The 18810-nt window shown below is 41.5% G+C and overlaps 1 protein-coding gene across 1 annotated transcript in view; it reads right to left on the bottom strand.

The window, feature by feature from the left end:
* Positions 1-11995, bottom strand: part of CLSTN1 (calsyntenin 1) — a gene marked incomplete at its 5' end in the record, with an annotated part of 29708 nt that extends 17713 nt beyond the window's left edge. The window contains 4 exons of the mRNA XM_010155330.1: positions 135-343; positions 2433-2628; positions 4030-4059; positions 11873-11995. Of these exons, the coding sequence (XP_010153632.1) occupies positions 135-343; positions 2433-2628; positions 4030-4059; positions 11873-11995 (558 nt within the window). The remainder of the gene's footprint in view (positions 1-134; positions 344-2432; positions 2629-4029; positions 4060-11872) is intronic.
* Positions 11996-18810: the final 6815 nt, after the last annotated feature.

The raw sequence follows: 18810 nt of genomic DNA, 5'->3' as shown, positions 1-18810 counted from the left end.
GGGTGAACATTTAACTGCGTTGTAGGAAAGGGTTAAAACAGCATTGCTGTAGTTTTATGCTGACGAGTCTGAAATCCTATTCTTAGGGTAGTAAATTATAGCAATTCCCACTCCATCTCGCGTGGTATTCTTACCATCTTTGTCAATAGCAAAAGGTACGTCCGGAGTTACAATTTCGTAATTGCAAATCTGGCTGAACTGAGGTGAACAATCTGCATCCACTGCTTCCACTTTCAGGATGTTGTCGTACCTCTTCCCTTCAATAACCGTTGCCTTGTACGACTTCTCTTTGAAGACAGGAGCATACTCATTCACATCGTTCACCTGAATGTGTACTGTTGCCCTGGAAATCAAACAGGAAGATCAGTTCCCTATATACTGCACAACTCCCATTCATGCAAGGAATCTGATGGAACAGTTCCCTTTTGACAGGTTAAGCTAACCTTCCAAATTTAAGCTCCTGGAAAGAAGTGGCCAATAACTAATAAAAGCAACCATCTCTACTCTAAGGAGGGGAGCTCTGAATGTGTTTCCAGTGTGCTGCTAGTGTAGTTCAGTGTAGTTCTAGGTTACCGCTTACTACTGCTGTTTATTTGCAACTAAAGGTCAAACCCTTCTATTGCAACTGTTAAATTGCCACCACTTTACAGAAATACACAAAATACAGCTGTTTTCAAACTTCTGTTTACTTCTGTTAAAACAGCACAATCCTAGTTCTTTCCTGCTGTCAGAGTATTTGATACAAACACCCAATTTTTGTTTCATGTGAACAGGAATGACAGTTGAGACTGGCCTTAGACTAAAAGCTCAGTCAAGTGCATTTGATTAGCTTTCTTTTGCTAATTAAATACTGGGCTGTGTAAATGTGTAGCAACTGGCTTATTTCTTGAATGCAGGAATGAGAGATCAGACAATTTAAACGGAAGAATCACGGAAGTGGAAGATACACTTTAACACATCACAGAGCTAGCTAATCCTTAACAGATTGGATCTTGAATTCCATCCTTTCATGCTCATCACTGACTGCTGGCATATACAGAAAAGGAAAATAATGCAGTTTCAGCCAATGACCAAGGAGAACAGGTGAATGACAGGAAGTATCTGGACGTAAACGAATGAAGAATTCAAGCACTACAGCCCCTCCATTAAAGCCAAACTTACCTAAAGCTTACGCTAAAAAAGTGTTTAGGTTTTATTATATCGTGTGTGCTAAATAAATGCCACAAAAATGGCCTTCTGTACCAAACACACTTCATATTCCTGACCTCAAGAGCTAAACCCCAAGGTTAAAAGCCCCAAAAAACTGTAACACAGACAGCCACAGGCCAGGAGAATTGCAAAGCGGTTTGCAGGGGCAGGTCTTGGAAACCCTCCACCCTGCTGTGGCAAAAGCGGAGTTGCAGAGCGTGCTGCGAGGTCTGCACCGGTTCATCAGACAGCCGGGAATCCGGGTAACCACAGCTTTCACCAGACCCATCCAAAGAAAGCTGCTAGCTCAATTAACCAGCACAGGTTAAAAAATTCAGGTAAGTTCTACAATGCAGAGAAGGAATCACTATCAAACTGAACAGAAGATATCATTCCTGTCAACCCAACACAATATTTGTTGCCATCTTTCTCTTTGAAATCTTTCTTCAAAGTCAAACTGAGTATCAGAGTTTGAGGGCTCACCTATTTTCTGTAAAAGTATCCCTTAAGCGTGTAACTTTCTGCTGCCGATCTGAGGCATACGACTGCAGAGTAACAGGGTTGTATTTGTCACCGAGATGACTCCTGCTAGTCTATTCCTCATCTTATTTAAGCTTCACACAGACACTAACCTTCCATATGCTCTGCAGATGTTTTCACCAGGGTGTTAAGTGGTTATTCTCTAGAGGATTTTCTAAAGAGCATTTTACGCTGTGGTTTTTTCTTTAGATAAGGATTAGCTAAAGGTTGCTTTGTTCCCAATTCTTTACTCTAGGCAGAGATGAACCTTATGCGACTGATCTTGCTTTTTTGGGGCAGGCTGCCTGGAAATGACAGCAACAGTCCTTTCCATTTTGCCCAGTTTAACATAGTCTGACTTCCTGAACCTGTTTTTCACTTTTAGAAACTGAATTCTGATGCGATGTATCCCATGCAAACTCCTTCTATCGACTCAAGCCAGATTTTAACCATTATCAACAGTCTTCCTGCTTCTATCCCCGCACTATTTTCTAATGTAAATTCAGAGACATCAATGGATAAAGCTGTATCATCTAGAATACATCTAAAGAGATGTCAAACCAGTTCATTTCCATTTTGCTGCTATTTATATGACCGTTACATGAAAGTCTTCCAGTATTAACACTTGGTTTGGATTTACTCCAGATACACAGACCATAAATCACCATGAGCAGGAGACCCACTTGAAACCAAACTTCCCCTCAGCCCACCACAGACTGACTTACTTGTGGGATTTTTTTGCATTTGCTCCATCTGGTCCCTTCCCACAGTCATAGGCCTGTATGGTGAACGTGTAGTCCTTCTGTAGTTCACAGTCAAGCTTTTCTTTAGAGCGTATTATTCCCTCACCAGTGGATTTATCCACTACCACTGCTTCAAAGGGAACATTTTGCCCATGAATTTTAAATCCACAAATCTCACCTACAGATTCAAAGTAAGAGAGGTTAGAACCAGGCAAAAGCATTACACATTTTTAAAATAAACAACCAAATATTTTGCAGCCAAGGGTTTGTGAGGGTCTGTGGACAAAGCAAGAGGACTGTGCTTTAAAACGGGTGATTTCTGGGAACTTTAGTAAAAAGAAGCATACGTCTGCCTTCCAAGCAACTTGTTTACTTTGCATCCATTCATGCAGGAATACAAAAGAGAAAAAAGAGAAATGTAGACAGGCATTTCACAGGAGTACTTGAGGTAGCTCTAGGGTAAGTAGATCTTGGGAGAGCATACAGCCAAGGCCACTGGTAATATCTTCTCTGCCAAGCTACTGGGACTAGCTGGGCAGCTTGTTTGTTTTGACCAGAGCAAAAGGTTAAAATGCACAGTTACAAGTCAAAGGATGAAAAAGCCTGAAGTACAGGTTCAGCACCGTAATTACAGAAATTCTGTCAACAGATCAAAGAACAAAGTCTTCCTGTGCAATGTACCTGGCTAAAATTAGGGAATCAAAATAAACTACTGAATGAAAAAGGTAGAAATACCAACTGCTCAGGCATCCATTTCAACAGCTATCTAACACGGGCCAAATACGTTAGTTACTGAAGCTCTCGCATGGAACGACTGAGTAGGCTTTCTTTTCTATGCAAACTCTTCATCCTATCAAACTCGCAAGAGAAGTCCCTAGTACATCGTTTTGAAACAATTCTAAGCCTCAGATGACACTACAAGGCCCCTGGCTGGCACAGCTAGGTCAATCTGTCAGCATGTTATGTGGAGTGAGCCCAGCACACCTGGCTGTGCTACCAACAGCCACTCAGTCTGGTCACCTACACTGTGTTTTGACCTGTATCACTTACGTTTTGAAGGTGATTTTTCTCACATCAACATAAAACACTTTTTCTATTATAGTTGCAGTGGTATCATAGCACCAAGAATGCACTCCTACTGTAAACATGTCTGGAGGTATTCAAAAAAAGGGATCTGATTTGGATTTTAAACTACTGCAGGGAAGGTGTTAAAATGCTTCGGCAGCTGAATACTACTTTACAAGGCATAGGAAAAACACTATGTCCCAAAAGGATGCCCCAAAGAAGTAAGCTACTGTAAAAATATCAGAAAACGCTAATTTCCCCAAAACCAACTTCTTCAGTGTCCATACAACAATCCCAAATGGTTCAAATGGATGTCTGATTTACAGATATTTCTAGCCAAGGGTTTGGTTACATAACAGTTTTTATCAATATACTATAAAATAGAAAAAAACTGGGAGAATAAACGGGACAAAAGAGCATGACAGGATCTTCTGTTTAAGTGCTGATTCCCCATTTCATAACCAAAGTTAGTAGGTTAATATTCATAAAAGGGATAGAAAGAACCCTTTATCACCTTCTTTGGTGACTGTCACCTCAAAACTCTCTAAAGGGAGAAAAGATAAACCCAAGTCAGTAACAGGAAAGGTTGAAAGGGAGCAAATAAGGAAAAGGTAAAGATGCACACATTACACAGAAAAGCTTTGGGAAAATTGTATTTTAAAATTCCAGTGGTAATTTGCTGTAACTGTCACAATTTTAGAGTTTTAGTTATGTTAAATATGATTTAATTTTTTAACTCCAGGTTGCCATTTGTAGAATTCTGAAGTATTTAATAAGTCTATCAAAAGGCTTTTTACTTTTTTCTTTTCTTCTATTTTTTAATAACAACACCAACTGCTAAACAAAAAATATTTTCAAAATTCCATGTTGACGAAGAACTGTCCATAAACTAGAATTTATCAGAATTGATTTATACTATCCTATTTAAAGGAGACATGTAAAATAATTTAAACAAGCTTTTATCTATTATGCTGAATCCACCATGTTTCTACAATTAAAAAACTTCATACTCCTCCCTTTTGAGTTCCAGGGGGAAAAAAAGGTTCTTTTTAAATACTCATGGGATTTTTGTGCCTCCACATAAATTTTCATCAGTCTAGACTGTGTAACTCCTAGCAGTAGCAAAATTTAAATTCTGCATCAAATTCAACTGGACAGTATTGCCACGATACATCATTAACACACGTGCATTAAATTGTGATCCTAATGAACATAAAAGCTTTAATTGGGGGTGGGGCAGGAGCTAGCTCTTTTCCTAGCAGCACACTGCTGCTCAGGCTGAACAAGCAATCAACAGCTTCCATCCTTCTATCCCACTGCTGAACACCGTAATACTGGATGGAAGATATTCAGGATGCCCTGCCTGGCCCCCTCCAGCAAAGCACAGGCTTCCACAGTGTCCTGGATCTTGCACACCTAGCAGGAGATCTTGGATGTAACTGACTTAAAATGATATTAGATGCCTGTGAGAGGCACCTGGAATGGTTTCACAGTTTTCATGAAAAGACAGGTAACCCTGTTCTTCACGCCACTGGAAATCAATCTGTTAAACCCCGAACCTACTACCCTTGACATATCATCCTGCATATCAATTATTTTTTCCCCCAATTACCATCATCTTTGACCTGAATTCCAGTACAACAAAGCAGACCTGTACCCTTAACATCACTCTAGCAGATCTCCTGTTAACTCTCACACATTTCCAACTACTTGCAGTAACACCGTTATTCAAGTCTCCATTCTAGAGTGGCCTTAAAAAGAGATGAGGCACCAACGTTAGAGAAACATTTTTCTTACAAAGGCAAATCTACAGTTCAATATTGAAGCAGAAATATAATTAAGGAAAATTATCTCATAATGTATCACGATTTCTAGTCTTTCCTTGTAAAAGGAGACAGTTTCTGAAACAGCTCTCATTAGGTTCTCCCTGAAACTCACTTCAGCTAATCCCTAGGTTTATAATCAGCTCTTTATTTTAACGTACCAAGAACGTTGCCTCTCGTGGCACCCACAGTCTATTCTTACACAGGATATAAATATAATCACAATTTTAATGCGTGTTGGCAATAGGATCATTCAGGAAAATTTTGTGCTGCTTAAATCCGTGGCTGACACCACTGATCAGGCAGAATTGACATCCCAACTGCAAGCTTTAAACATCCCACATCTCTTAGTCCTGCACACCCACCTCCCTGCTCTCTCCCACTAACTCCAACCTTGAGAGTCAAGCATTGTGTGTGAAACATTAAGATTACAGGGGAAAAAAAACCCCAAAGCATGGAACATTAAAGCAGAAAACCTGATAACAGAGAGTCGAGGGAGAAGTATATTACTGCAGCAATTACCCACGTGGGAGACGGGGAGGCTGTTTAAAGTCTGGTCAGTTCTTTATCATCTGAAGGGACCTTTAACTCTGTCACCAGCCCCAATTTGGCTGCGAGGAAGTTCAGGCATTATATTTTTGGCTCCTGAGCATAAGACATAAACAAGCTCTCCAGTAAATATCCATGTGTCTCCACAAGCTTTTAAAGGTGTGAAGCTTCAGTTCAAGGTGTACGATAGCTCAAATCCTGCCAGATATTTCTCAGGACAATAACTGACCCAATACAATCGTATTTTCCACTTCACACACTAGTAAGGTTAACAAAAACCCTTTTATTACAAGGACCTTGTCTGCGTAGTGACTGAAAAAGTACAATGCATAAAAACTATCATGTTACTTATGCTACAAGTGTTCTAAATAAGCAAATGCAGAGCTCCCAAACTAAGAGGCTTTTTAAGCTCCCTTCTTCAGTGTCTCCGCAATGAAAAGAAGCAAAGAGGAGTAATTGTCTGAAGTACAAAAATTAAAGAAGAATTAAAGAATTTCAAAAATTAAAGCTCCCTCTTCTTTCTCAAAAATATCTTAGACTGTTGTAGAGCTGTTTCAAGACAAATAAGACAATTTACAGACTATATTCCCACACATGGATGATACTAATTTTCATCTCAGTTATGAAATGCATATATTTACACAGTATAGGTAAGGCTCTTCTGTGATTATAGAATTCTTGGCATTGAATTTTTTTATTGCCATTAATCATAGAATCCCAGAATGATCTGGGTGGGAAGGGATCTTAAATCCCACCCACCCCCCCTGCCATGGGCAGGGACACCTTCCACTAGACCAGGTTGCTCCAAGCCTCATCCAGCCTGGCCTTGGACACTTCCAGGGATGGGGCATCCACAGCTTCTCTGGGCAACCTGTCCCAGTGCCTCCCCCCCCTCTCCAGGAAGAATTTCTCCTTTATACCTAATCTGAATCTCCCCTTTTTCAATTTAAACCCATTTCCCCTTGTCCTGTCACCACAGGCTCATTAGGTTTAGTCCCATACCACGCTCCCTAAGGTTTCATGCTATGTCCTATGTACTCAATGCTTTTCCTTATTCCATTCTCACGCTGAGATACATTACTGAAATAAATTTCTACCTCTCCTCATCTTAGAACAGAACAATGCTCAATCTGTAAGTTTGTTTATTTTTGGTATATTGAAAACTGTTCAGCCAAATAAACCGTAACTAGGATAGCACTTCAGGATAGTGTCCCTCACCTGTCACTAAAGTCAGGCTTGTGGAACTTGGGTTAGCCAGAAAACATACAGTAATCCCGTATCCTAAAGGCATTCTGTGTTTCTCCCTTCTAGTGTAGCACAGTCAAATGACAGTCAGGATTTGGTAAAATTTTAAGGTTTTGTTGGTTTTTTACTGTTTTATCTCCTTCTGTTCTGTTATGATACAATGATGTAAAATATATAGTTATAAAAAAGGTTCATATGAAATTTAAACTGGACATACAGTATTTGACTAGACACTCCTCAAACTTTGGAGTCAGCTTATCCCTCTAAATTTCCATTCCACAGGAGAGGAAGCACAGAGCAGTCCACTCCAGCTCTAACCAAGGAGCAGTCTGCAGGAGGATCATGGAGAGCCTTCGGGAAAGCCTCCCATTTCAATACATTTGGAATGTCTCCTAAACAAGTATTTCTTACTACCACACAAATCTGCTAGAAAGAAACCCAATTTCAAATTTCACAATTAGCGATGACTCCAGTTTGAATCATAGAATCATAGAATGGTTTGGGTTGGAAGGGACCTTAAAGATCATCTAGTTCCAACCCCCCTGCCATGGGCAGGGACACCTTCTGCTAGCCCAGGTTGCTCCAAGCCACATCCAGCCTGGCCTTGGACACTCCCAGGGATGGGGCATCCACAGCTTCTCTGGGCAACCTGTTCGAGTGCCTCACCACCCTCTCTGGGAAGAATTTCTTCCTGATATCTAATCTAACCCTCCCTGTTTTCAATTTATACCCATTCCCCCTTGTCCTGTCACTACAGGCTCTTGTAAAAAGTCCTCTCCCAGCACCCTTGTAGCCCCTTCAGGTACTGGAAAGCTGCAATGAGGTCTCCTCGGAGCCTCCTCTTCTCCAGGCTGAACAAGCCCAATTCTTGCAGCCTTTCATCACAGCAGAGGGGCTCCAGCCCTCGGATCATCTCCGTGGCCTCCTCTGGACTCGCTCCCAGTGGTCTATATCCTTCTGATGTTGAGGGCTCCACAGCTGGACGCAGCACTCCCGGTGGGGTCTCACCAGAGCAGAGTACAGGGGCAGAATCACACGACAGGTACAAAATATCACCTCACACACGCCTTCAATTTGATGCAAAAAAGGCTAAAATACTATTTCAACAACACTTCCGCTTAGTTTGCCAACCGGCTGTGTGTTGTGTTTGTGGCACACTCGTCGCATCACTCATGGGATGCAACAAGATCAAAACCTGTCTGTCTGATGAGACGGTGTCATTCGCCCTGTCTACACACGACTCCGCGATAGCACCCCCAGCCAGCTGAGCGCTGCGGACACACGGACGTACCGCAGACGGGACGTCAGCACAGCTCCCTGCCCTGAACAAACACGGGCTGGCGGTGCAAACACGGCCTCGGCACTCCCCCACGGAGCGTGTCAACCCCCACACTCCCGGGCACAGGCTGACGGAAAGGGTTGGTGGATCTTTCGTGGGTTTTTAAAGAATGAAGAGAGATTCTGCAAGATCATTTTCAAACCTCTATGCATATTCATGCTCTTAAGTCAAAAAATTCCTAGCCCCCACAAAAATACTTTGTGCTTCACAGATTTGTAAGGAGAAAATAAAGGATTGTGGCTGAGAAGTCATTTTCTCTGGGGGTGGGGGAAGAGGGATTAAAACCCTATTACAGACACATCAACAACACAAGGAAACATGTCCTTCCACAATGGAAAAATTTCAAGCATCTAGCTAGCAAGACCCTGAGTTACGCTCTCGTCACAGAACACATTCAGGGATGCGAAGGCATCCAGATACAGCACTGTTTGTTTCAAATGCAAGAAAAATTCAGTTCCTTTTTGCACAGTAAAGGGGAAATCCATGCTGAGCACTTCAGACATTAAACTGATTTTGGACACGAATTACTCCAATGTACACCAGAAAATGCAACTGTCCATTACTTTACTTTTTCAGCAAAACCATTTATGATCAAATTCCAACATAGAATCACAGACTGGTTTGGGTTGGAAGGGACCTTAAAGACCATCCAGTTCCAACCCCCCTGCCATGGGCAGGGACACCTTCCACCAGACCAGGTTGCTCCAAGCCTCATCCAGCCTGGCCTTGGACACTCCCAGGGATGGGGCATCCACAGCTTCTCTGGGCAACCTGTCCCAGTGCCTCCCCACCCTCTCCAGGAAGAACTTCTTCCTGATATCCAATCTAAATCTCCTCATTTTGAATTTAAATCCGTTACCCCTTGTCCTGTCACTACAGGCCCTTGTAAAAAGTCCCCCCCAGCTCTCAGACATGTGACACCTCAGATGTAAAACTATACACGTTACTCTAGAAATAAATGTCTATATAACCCTACTTATTTTTGCACACCTGAATTTTAGGATCCTACCCACTGCATGGAGTAGGAGCAAAGCAATAAAATAATCCTTTCACTTGCCCTACAGTTCATGTACTACAAAGCATTTAAATGAACTAGTTTCAAGATGTTTCAACATGCTCAAAATTGAAATATGGCAAAAAGCTCTATTTAAAATACTTTAAACCAGCAGACAGTTCAAAAGTTTCACAGCTCAGCTAGAGGGCATAGTTAATTAAAAAATCCAACCTTTTGAAGCATGAATAAATTTGATTTCTAAGTAGGAATATACTAGATAGGGCTGAAACAGCCACTTCAATCCTGAAAACGCTTTGTTTTGCTGTGAAAACATGTCACTGATCTAACGGGCTTCTCACACTTAAACACCCACACAGATGCTGCTGGACAATGACAACGCTGTTCTCCGTCCTAGGACACGGCTGCAGCACCACCAACTACAACTGGTAACGCTGATTCAACACGACTCCCACGTTTGGTCTCCCCAAAGACAGATTCCAGCGTTGTTCCATTTAATGGCAGACGAATACATCTATAGGTTCTCATCGCACAGTCGTTCAAAATTTATATCATTCAGATCAGAGTAATACCGAGGAGAATTTCTTCACAACGTTAGCGTGCTAAACTCAGAATTTAACATAATTATTTTAAATACATTGTGCTGCTGCTGCTTAAGAATCATTTGTCTTTGAAAGCCAAAATATATAATGTTTATACAAACGTTTAATAAAACCAACTTCCAGTCGATAAAGTCTGTTAAACAAAAGCAAGTTTATGTAATTTAGATCGACACAACGGAAAATCAGTCCCATTTGAAGTGGTGCTATGACACTGGATTTTCCTCTGCGAATCTGACATTGTATTTGAAGATAGTCTGCCAGTACTTTCTTAAGGCTTCATCATACCCAGCACCCAACAAAACTCTACGATCCACCAAGGCGTATAAAATTGCCATTGTCAAAATCTGTTCAATGTTGTCAAACCACCAGCACCTACATTTCAAGCACGTAAGAACTGCAAGAGATTATTTTTATTCTCCTAATCACCCAGTACACAAGTCAGCCTTCCTATACCTCTTTTTATGCAACACTGTATCCCAACACGTGTCTTCGTTTGGAATTGAAAAGGGGCTTTTGTTCACAGACATCAGTTTTATCTCCAGTTAAGATCACTTAAGAGCCTCTGCCATGTTTATCCAATACATAAAAATTTTGAATTTCAGGGGTTTACCATTATTTCTGAACTTCCTGAATTTCTAAGGCAGCCTTAGAGATAATTACAGCCCTACGATAACGCAAAAAACCCTGTTACTCTAAATACCACTTTAAGAAATTGTGACTGAGTTGCCATAATACTGCAGCACACAACGCAGTTCGCACGGTGAATGTTGCAAACGGCTGTTGATTTAATCACTCTCTTTTTCTACCACTTCCTCCTTGAAGCCAAGCTAAACAATGTTCCCCAAAATGGCTAATGTCACATCCTGTAGGTATTCTATTAGGATCCTTGAGTCTAAATTTGACTTAACCAATTAAGCTTCTGCTAGTATTTAAGCTTGTGTTATCCACTACAACTAATTTAAACACCTGCAGGTGCCTGATGGTATCCTTCAAACAGTTTTCTAATATTTTTGTCAAACCAAAAAAGTACTTCTCATAATACTGCACCCAATTAATGAATACAGTATTCTTAAACAGCCATTTCCAGAAAAAAAATACTGCAGAAGTTTGTAAGAAAACCGTCATCTGTCAGTGCTACGTTGAAAGTGAAGAGTTAGCCCAGGTTTTGCAACTGGCTTGTGTATCATTCACTATATTCTTTGTTAGAGTAAAAAAAGCCTTCTTTTCAGGTAGAAGAGGATGTCCATTTTGTAAGATATCCCCAACTGCCAAGCAAACTTATCACAGAAAGGATTTCTCAGTCCAAATATTGCACAGAAGAAATGCAATCTTAATTCTACTGATTACCGTTTTCAACATATTAAGAGACAAATCAAAACCACTAATAAAATTTAAAACTTTCTTCAGAATGATAAGAAAACAATTGTTTCAGAACTCCCAGACTGAATGGTGTGAAATGTGGAATCCAGAGGACTGAGGTTAAACCCTGGGGGTTGGGGGACGGATAAAATAAAATCAGAAAAATGAACACATACACATGAAATGGAAAGAAGCATGGAATATCTGCAATACAGAGCACTCTCAGGTTTGGATATTAGGATACAGCTGTATATTTATGGCTGTAAATACAAAATAAAACTCTGGTCCATGCACAAACATTTCTTAAGGTCAGAAAACTTTGAAACATTATGCTACCGTCAGGGACACCACCTTAAGTAATACACAGCATTTGCCATCGAGCAAGCATTTCCACCTCTTACAAAAAGAGATGCAGATGAATTCCTTACCTGCAAAACGCAGAGGCGCATCTTTGTCCAGGGCTATTAGAGGGGGGTCCAAGAGCACCGTGTTGTCATTTTCCGTAACTATACCATGATAGGTTGTTTCAATCCATGGCTTATGCTTGTTAACTGAAAGGAAAACAAAGTACAGAGTCAAAACGGTTGCACTGACAACTTCTTTGAAAAATGGTTTATAATGCTGCTTTCAGTATTTCCCGCTTTCATTTTTCTAAATCTGCATCAGCGTTTTACTAAATTAAAAAATTTGAGACAAAATCCTGGCTAAGTATCTTCAGAAGCGTTCAGGGTCCCTGTAGGCCTTCCAGAAGTAACTCGGAAAAATCTAAATTAGTCTCTTAACTATGCTGGGATTTAAGGATGCCCCTGAAGTGCAGTTCAAAAACCTCACAAAGATGGGGAGCCACTGCCATCAGCGCCAAGCGTGACACTAGAAAAAACTGTATTCGGCACCAGATGAAAAAAAGACCAGCCAAAATGAATCCCAAGGGTTTGTTTACACCCTGCTTCTCTCCAACTTGGAAAACGTGGGGCCCAGTTGGACTGTTCTTCAGAACGTGAAGGCTGCTTCTCATTTCAGCATTTTGTCTTGTATGGGGTTTTTTATGATCATTAAGAGAACAGGTGAAAAAGAGATCAAACTTAACTCTTTCCTACACAAGGTCTAAGGACCCTTGAGTCAAACGGGGAGTGACAGACACTTCCGTCCCAGTATAAGATCTACACGTAGAACGACTCATACCAGTTTTACCAGTCATTCATATGGCATCTCAGGTAAAGGGGGATGGCAGGACTTCTGCTGAAGCTGGGGAACTATGCAAAATGCAAGAAAGGAGAGGGAACCGAAGGGGGTGAGACGCCAGCTGCCCAGTCCCACACCTCGGCTGCAGCGATGCAACGCACCCGTCCCAGGCCCTTCTGGGTTCGGAGGACTCGTACCTTGCACTCTTTAATCCAGCACATCTAATGCAGACTTCAAACATCACTGGAAGAAGGGACCAAAATCTCAGGCCTTCTCTGTCATCTAACAGAACACCTTGAAATCCAAGTAAAATACTGACTACTTTTTATATCGCTTATTTAGTAGTTGCTTGAAGAGACTGGGAAACTCCACTAAAAGATCTCCCCTACAAGGATTCTTCAACTCTGCACACAGGAATCTGTACACTGATCACCTGAGCATGTTGAAGATGACTGGTCTTCTGCCCCTGCTGCAAAGAAACGCCGTTATCTTTCCCTGCTGGCTTGCAAAACCATTTTTTCTAGCACATCACGAAAAGATGCAAGACAAAGTCCTACGTTACCTAGTAGGTTATCATCTATACTGACAATCCAACGTGAAAGCACCCTGATTAGTAAATATTTACGTTATGCTCTCCAAAGATAAATACAGCTTGTAGCCCACAGAACCAGTACACGTGGTGTAACAACTAATCCTTCTTGGCAGTTGAATGTATTCTCTTGGATGAGCTTGCTTCATGCTGAGGTGCTACACGCACCTAAATCGTTTTGGGCAGTGTGTATCTGTTACTTCAAAAACACCTCTTCCGCTACCACATACTCTTGCTCCCTAAGTTAATACTATTTTTCACAGACCTAATTCTGGAAGGTTGTATGTATCTAGCTGCTTAGAACCTATGGAAAACATTCGTCTAGAAGACCTGAAAAAGGTTGCTTACCATGTAAAACCAAGTCATCTTCAGCATGTGATGTAAATGTAAGAAATGCTTTGCTAGAGGTCACAACAAACATACTGAAGAGTATTCAGTAAGCGACATCACCCAGATTTTGGTCTTCAAGAGATCGAGTGCATACAGCTTCTGAAATGAATGCCTGCGCAACCACAGCAAAGCATGTACTACAGCTAGAACGCTATTACTCACTTGAGTCCTGCCATTTCACCTTTCTGAAGGGTTATATAAGCAGAATGTCACAGAGGCAGAGCTGTCAGGCTAACCCAGACTTCCAAATCCTTCCTCTCCAATGAACTAAAATGGATTAACGATGTCCTTCATATGCTTACTCAGGGGAATTAAAAATAACGGTGATAAAAGGACATTTAAACAAATGATTAAACCTAGAGGTAGAGGACTCATACAGGAAACCATGACACCCTCCCAGTATGCTTTCATCTACAATCTTGTACTGGTTAGCAGCAACAAACTGGTAGACAGGACATAGTATCTTCATACATAACAAAGAGAGAGAACTCGCAACAAACTGTTTAATGGGAGCAGTGTTCAATTCGGTAGAGGACTCATACAGGAAACCATGACACCCTCCCAGTATGCTTTCATCTACAATCTTGTACTGGTTAGCAGCAACAAACTGGTAGACAGGACATAGTATCTTCATACATAACAATGCAGAAGAGAGAACTCACAACAAACTGTTTAATGGGAGCAGCGTTCAATTCCCGCCGTGTGGTTTTACTCAACGTGGCACCACGATCTGCACTGCCTCGATACACTCACATGGGCACGCTTTCCACGCTCAGCCTTCCGAACAGCCAGCTGAGCGTCAACCGCCGTGCCGCATTTCCCCAGGAGTCCGCTGCCGCGGCACCCTCCAAGGAACCCGGCCTTTGCAAACACGCTTCGCCCTGCTCAAGGGGATGAATACATCATTCCTCCCTCGGAGGGAAGGCACTAACTGCTAAAGCGTGAGTCTCCAATGGAAACACGTCTTGCACTGCAAGCCTGGTCTAAGGAGAAGTGTTTCTCTGACACAGCTGTGACCCGGGGGAGCACAGGGAGGACGCGGTGGTGTATTTTTCTGCCCTTGCACTGGGGCAGTTGCACCTCAACTGCACATATCAGAGTCCTTTCACCTGTTCATCTCAGTCTTTGCAAGGAACTAGTATGAAATACTAGAACAGGCCTCTGCGAGAAAAAACTCCATCTCCATCCTAACGTTTCTGAATGCAGACAATGTTTATTTTATTCTAAGCACTGAGAAACCTTCTCGTAATTCAGCAACCCACAGTAAATCCCACTAGTGTTGGGCAGGGGCTTCTATAAAAGCTTGAAGTACTGTAACCACATGTGAACAGAGTTATGAGTATGCTAAGCATCTGCCGAGTCCAGTGAACCTTCAAACAACAGACCCAGTTAAAAGCAAAGTCATGTCCTTTTATTGTGGGGCAGACAATAAAATCATACAGCTTAAGTCCCTTTGTGTTTATGAAGGCTAACCATCACTGGGTTTTAGAACACCAAACTTAGTGCTGAATACCCAGGAAAGGCCTGTTATCCATATTTGTGATCTACTGACTCTAGCATAACCGCAGACTGTAAGAAACTCTCCAGCTAGCATCTGAAATATGAGGCAGAGCGTATCAGCCTTGCGTTGCCACTTCCCTTGAACCAGCTGCAGAACGGAACCAAGTATTACTCTGACCTCAGTTGGCTGAAATATTATTAAACGTTGGACTGAAAACTCTCATTTCATAGTCTTTTCCCTTTAACTGTCACAACACTCCTGAAATCTACAGTGAAAATTGTTCAAAGGCAGACTGTTAATGTCAAACCAAAACAGTCGGCCTATTCCAAGCCTGACACTAACACAGTGCCCTGAGCTGCTAATCTCTTGCCATTTAACCGGGATAAACGACACTGGTTTCCTTGAAATACAATATTCACACTATTTGTAAGTGCCTCAACTGGAATCTGTTGTAAATCCCAACTAGTATTTAACTTAGTCAAGTGGGGAAGCTACCGTGGCACAACACAGCAAGCTGGTTTCGACTTAGTTTCCAGTGGCCAAAAAAATGGAAAAGACAGCTAGGCGTACCCCTTTTTCCAGGCAGCAAACCGAAATGTAAAGCTCAGGCTAGAGCCTGCCCTGCTGCCCAGCAATGAGTGAAGATGCATCTGCAAGGCGAGCAGAAGCCACCTGGTCTACCCAAAGATAATCACTAAGGCATAGGAGGGAAGGGCACCGGTGCCTGATGGGAAGTGTGCCTTGACCACTGGGTTTTAAAATACCACTCGCTCTACGGAAACGCACCCAGTTGCTCAGGAAGCTGAACAGACCAGCTTTTGCTGATACCGACTGAACTACGACTTGACTGCTACGGAGAAAGGACTGTACCTCCAAGAAAGGATGCTTCACCCAGAGCAACGGCTGACGCCGCAGACCGACCGGCAGCAACTTCTTCCTGCTGTTTAACTGAATTAATGATGCAGGGTTAAGGGTTAGTAACCACATAGGAAAGCATCAGGCAAATGCTACAATCTTAAAACAATCAGCATTAATTCAGTTCTATTTTGAACGTGACCATGTTAAACGTACTTACTGAAGTCCTTTCTGAGGACTTCCATGATCTTCTTACAAGTGGTCAGAAGTTGGTTTGACTTAAGTGGGATCTGGCACCTACATAACTGAAGATTTAGACACACCTCAACCCAAAAGGACTGTAGCTGAAAATACCTTTTCTTCTTGATAACTACTTCTAATACATAGGGTTGTTTAGCCACGCTACACATCTCTGGGAGTAGATCAAGATGATTTATGCCAACACAAATTCTCAAGAATTAACTGCTAAAACACATTGAATGAACTCAATAACAAGTACTAAAGTTTGGAAGTTGATGCTCAACCCAGTGAGAGTAGATAAAGTATTCGTTTTTACAATCCACCTTTGAGACTCCATGCAAAATCCAGAGACTGCATAAAAAGAAAAATATATTCTCTGTCAATTCAAATGAACTGCACTCAGTGAACTGGGTAAACAGCCCTTTACTCGTGTCCTGAAGGTCTGAGAAAAATTTTTATTCCTGCACATATTTTGTTTAATTGCCTTTCTCTTCATGTAAGAGGATATGAACATGCCTTTCAGGGAGACAATAAACACTCCAGAATACGTCTTACACTGACTATTCATAATTCAGTACTGTTCTGATGAAGTTTAAGCAATATCATTAAAAGAAGTTTGTGTAGCACATAAGCACAGAAAATTTACAGCTCAGCCAAGGGGTAAAGATCTACACAATCAAATATGCTTTCTCCACCCTGAAAGTAAAGTTTAGGAAGAAAGGGTGTAACAAGGCCTGATTATAATGTCCTGTTCCTGCCCTAACACAACCAGACTGCAGTCCAGAGCTCTGCCCCTATTTTCTACTAGAAAAGGCAAGGATTAACTTTGTATATAAACAACTACAAATATATCAGTGGTAATGGGAAGATTCACTGTATTTTTCTATTGCATTGGGTCTCCTCATACCTACAATTTTATCAAAAAACACTGTCTTACAAGCAGGAGCAAACAATGGGATAACAGTGAACACAAGTTTTGCCCAAATGCTGTTTCTTAACAGCATGAAACTTGTTATCCATACTATGGGTTTCCAAGACAAACTACAATTCCCATTACTGGGGTTTGAAAACTGTAGGCAGTAATGAAATAGAGGGGGACGAAGCTGCACTAGGAGAGGGATTGGGTAAAGGCATGGGCATCCACTAACATTAACCTTCATGGTTCCTAGTTTCTGGAAAATCAGGTGGCTGAAATTCATCCCACAGTGTCAGATCTCTATCCTGGATTCTTTGCCATAGTTAAGGAGCGCTTGGAATTCGCGCTCTGGAAGCTCAACTGTCGTACACTGCGAGCAGAAGGTAACGTCTCTGAAATGTCAGGTGCCCACAGTTTAGCCTGTACAATTACCACTGATTCTCCAAACACCATATTCAATCCAATGGCTGTAGGAATATAACAGGTTTTATTAAATTATATTTTGTCTAGGGAAAAATGTCTGGTTTATCACCACTTAAAAAGTTTCCTGTTCTGTGCTGAACCAGTTGCCTAAATCTGACTTTATCTGCACAAAGATACATGAAAGTTTTGCTATAAGCCTGAAATTAAGGTACATGCCAATGTCTGAGTAGAAACTAGTCACAATTTTCATGATCTGCAGCAGAAGAAATGTTCCAAGCACCAAAGACCTTAAGCAGAGGATACACTGACCAAATTTCAATTTGGATAAAAGCCTGGCAGGGAAAACAACAAAACAAAAATAACCCACCACAGAAGCGTCTGAATAGGATTAAGGCAACAAAGCCTTAATTTTTGAAGTGAAATTTAAAATGTTTTAAACAGAACACTGAAATAGAAAACATAAGCCTCTAACTGTAAGCATTCATTTAATAAATGTTCTCTTAAATGTCGCTAATTATGGCGCAAGATTGGAAATCACTGCCTTTCTAACTGTTGCCACGTTTATAAACTTCACTCCTTGAAAGGGAACCTTATTTACCAACACAGCAAACATCATCTCAGTACAGCCAGCACTTCTGGCTCTACTTGTTGACTCCATTTAAAACCGGGGAACCCAACTGGGAGCAGCAGCAGCAACTTGTTTTCAATCTGAATACAAAGCCAGGGAGATGAGACCTAATGCTATAAACAAAGGACAGCCAGACAGTTCTTCAAAGACGCTGAGGTTTCTAATAATCCTTTCTAAAGGCTCCTAAGGAGGTTTAGTCCCTGCTGAAGCCCACGCGAGTCAATCAGTACGAGTCAAATAAATTAGAGTGCAAAACAAGATTTAAGACTGACTTATTGAACTCTCCCATGTTTGGAGGTATCGCTTCTGTCTTTGACAGCAGTGATAATGCTACAAGACATATGCCCCTTAATATCACAAACAAATTTTCAGAGAGAATTCTCTGAATACAACTAAATAGAAGGAGAGAGAAAAACGGCAGAAGTGCTTTTGTTCAGAAACGTCAATGACTACTAAGTTTCTTCTCCTCTGCAGAAGTCTCATAGCCGTGAGCCACTAAACTATCAGATACTTAGATCTTCGTGGCAGAAAAGGCTGTTTACCCAGAATACCAGAAGTCTAATTCTGCTGAGATGAGACGTTCACATGATGCTGTCCTGTGGCCTGATCTGGGTTTAACTTCAAGCCTTGAAATTCCATGAG

Source organism: Eurypyga helias, unplaced genomic scaffold (assembly GCF_000690775.1).
Source record: "Eurypyga helias isolate BGI_N326 unplaced genomic scaffold, ASM69077v1 scaffold18237, whole genome shotgun sequence".
Lineage (NCBI taxonomy): Eukaryota > Metazoa > Chordata > Aves > Eurypygiformes > Eurypygidae > Eurypyga > Eurypyga helias.
Note: the sequence above shows the minus strand (reverse complement) of the source record. Positions and strands in the feature narration are given on the sequence as shown.